Source organism: Rhea americana, unplaced genomic scaffold (assembly GCF_003343005.1).
Source record: "Rhea americana isolate MKP2758 unplaced genomic scaffold, rheAme1 scaffold_25, whole genome shotgun sequence".
Lineage (NCBI taxonomy): Eukaryota > Metazoa > Chordata > Aves > Rheiformes > Rheidae > Rhea > Rhea americana.
In genome coordinates this window covers 2,131,578-2,132,765 of record NW_028186368.1, presented here as the reverse complement: position 1 = coordinate 2,132,765, position 1,188 = coordinate 2,131,578, and the positions used below count along the sequence as shown (strand labels likewise).

The following is a 1,188-nucleotide window of genomic DNA, read 5'->3' as shown; positions in this document are numbered from 1 at the left end:
TTTTTTAAACAAGAAAACAGCAGACTTGCAGAAGTCCTGTAAAGTCTTTCATATTGCAACTGAAGTTTAATTACAGCAGTGAAGAAAAGCAGTGGTGATGCAAAGAAAGATCGGCCCGATTGCCCCTATCTGCTGATAGGATCTCTCTTCCTGTTTGGCTCGCAGCAGTGAGGACTTCTTGTTTTGTTTCATTTTTTGTTTTTTCTGGTCAGACTGCCTCCATCAAGAATGACAGAAGCAAAAAATTGACATGCCCTTACAATTTGAGCTTGAGAATAATCCTCATACCAATATATACTGAATGTCAATCAGTAGGTCGGGGAATGATACTAATGTGAAGAAAATTATCTGGATAGCTCATATGTTCACTTAGCCACTGTATTGGTGTTTCCAGCATTGGTTCAATTCCATGAATCATCACTTGAGTCTTCTTTTCTCCATCTAATTCAAAGAAAAAGAGAAACCACTAATGCACCATTCAAAATTCACAGAAAGATAAAACACAGTTAACTTCAAATAGACATAATAGGTGTTACAGAGTTTAACAGAATGAAAAGCAGGAAATATTGGTATGGAGAAAGCTGATAATTGTATCATCTAAAACAGAAACTTTGAGTTAAAATTAATTCCAAGAAAAATTTGGTTAAAATGAAACTTAATGAAAGTGCCAGTCTTCTTTACTACTTGCAAGTTTTCTCCTACAGCTTCTTGTTAACTCATATCTATCTCCCAGTTACAGCCATGTGAGATTTGTATAGATCCTGCTTGAGATGTTGGTTTAGCTTCCTAAAAATTCAACTTTAGGAGTATGATTTAATATTTTACATGTAATACAGCTTTTTCAGTAATACAGCAGAACACATGTAGTACATCATGAAATCTAACACCAAAAATATGCTTATTCCTAAAGTGATTTTATTTTGCTAAGAATTACATATTTAATTATCTAGCAATATTACCAAGAATTAACTCAAAAGTTAAGTTGGCACCAACTTTTTTCCCCACTTGCTTTCATCTTGTGGAAAAGCTATGTTAGCAAATGATTCCCAGTATGACAAGAATATGTTCTAAGAATATTTCAATTCTTTTCATTTATACTCGTCCCGAAGGATGCAAATACTTTGATCCTTTGGTTCAAATGATGGGAACCAGCTAAACCAACTGAAATAGCTATCAGAAAATGAACTA

General features: G+C 33.8%; 1 protein-coding gene across 1 annotated transcript in view; it reads right to left on the bottom strand.

Moving 5' to 3' along the window:
- Nucleotides 1-1,188, bottom strand: part of ATG5 (autophagy related 5) — a 79,890-nt gene continuing 78,702 nt past the window's right edge. The window contains exon 7 of the mRNA XM_085306919.1: nucleotides 1-441. Coding sequence (XP_085163045.1) covers nucleotides 305-441 — 137 coding nt within the window. The 3' untranslated portion in view covers nucleotides 1-304. The remainder of the gene's footprint in view (nucleotides 442-1,188) is intronic.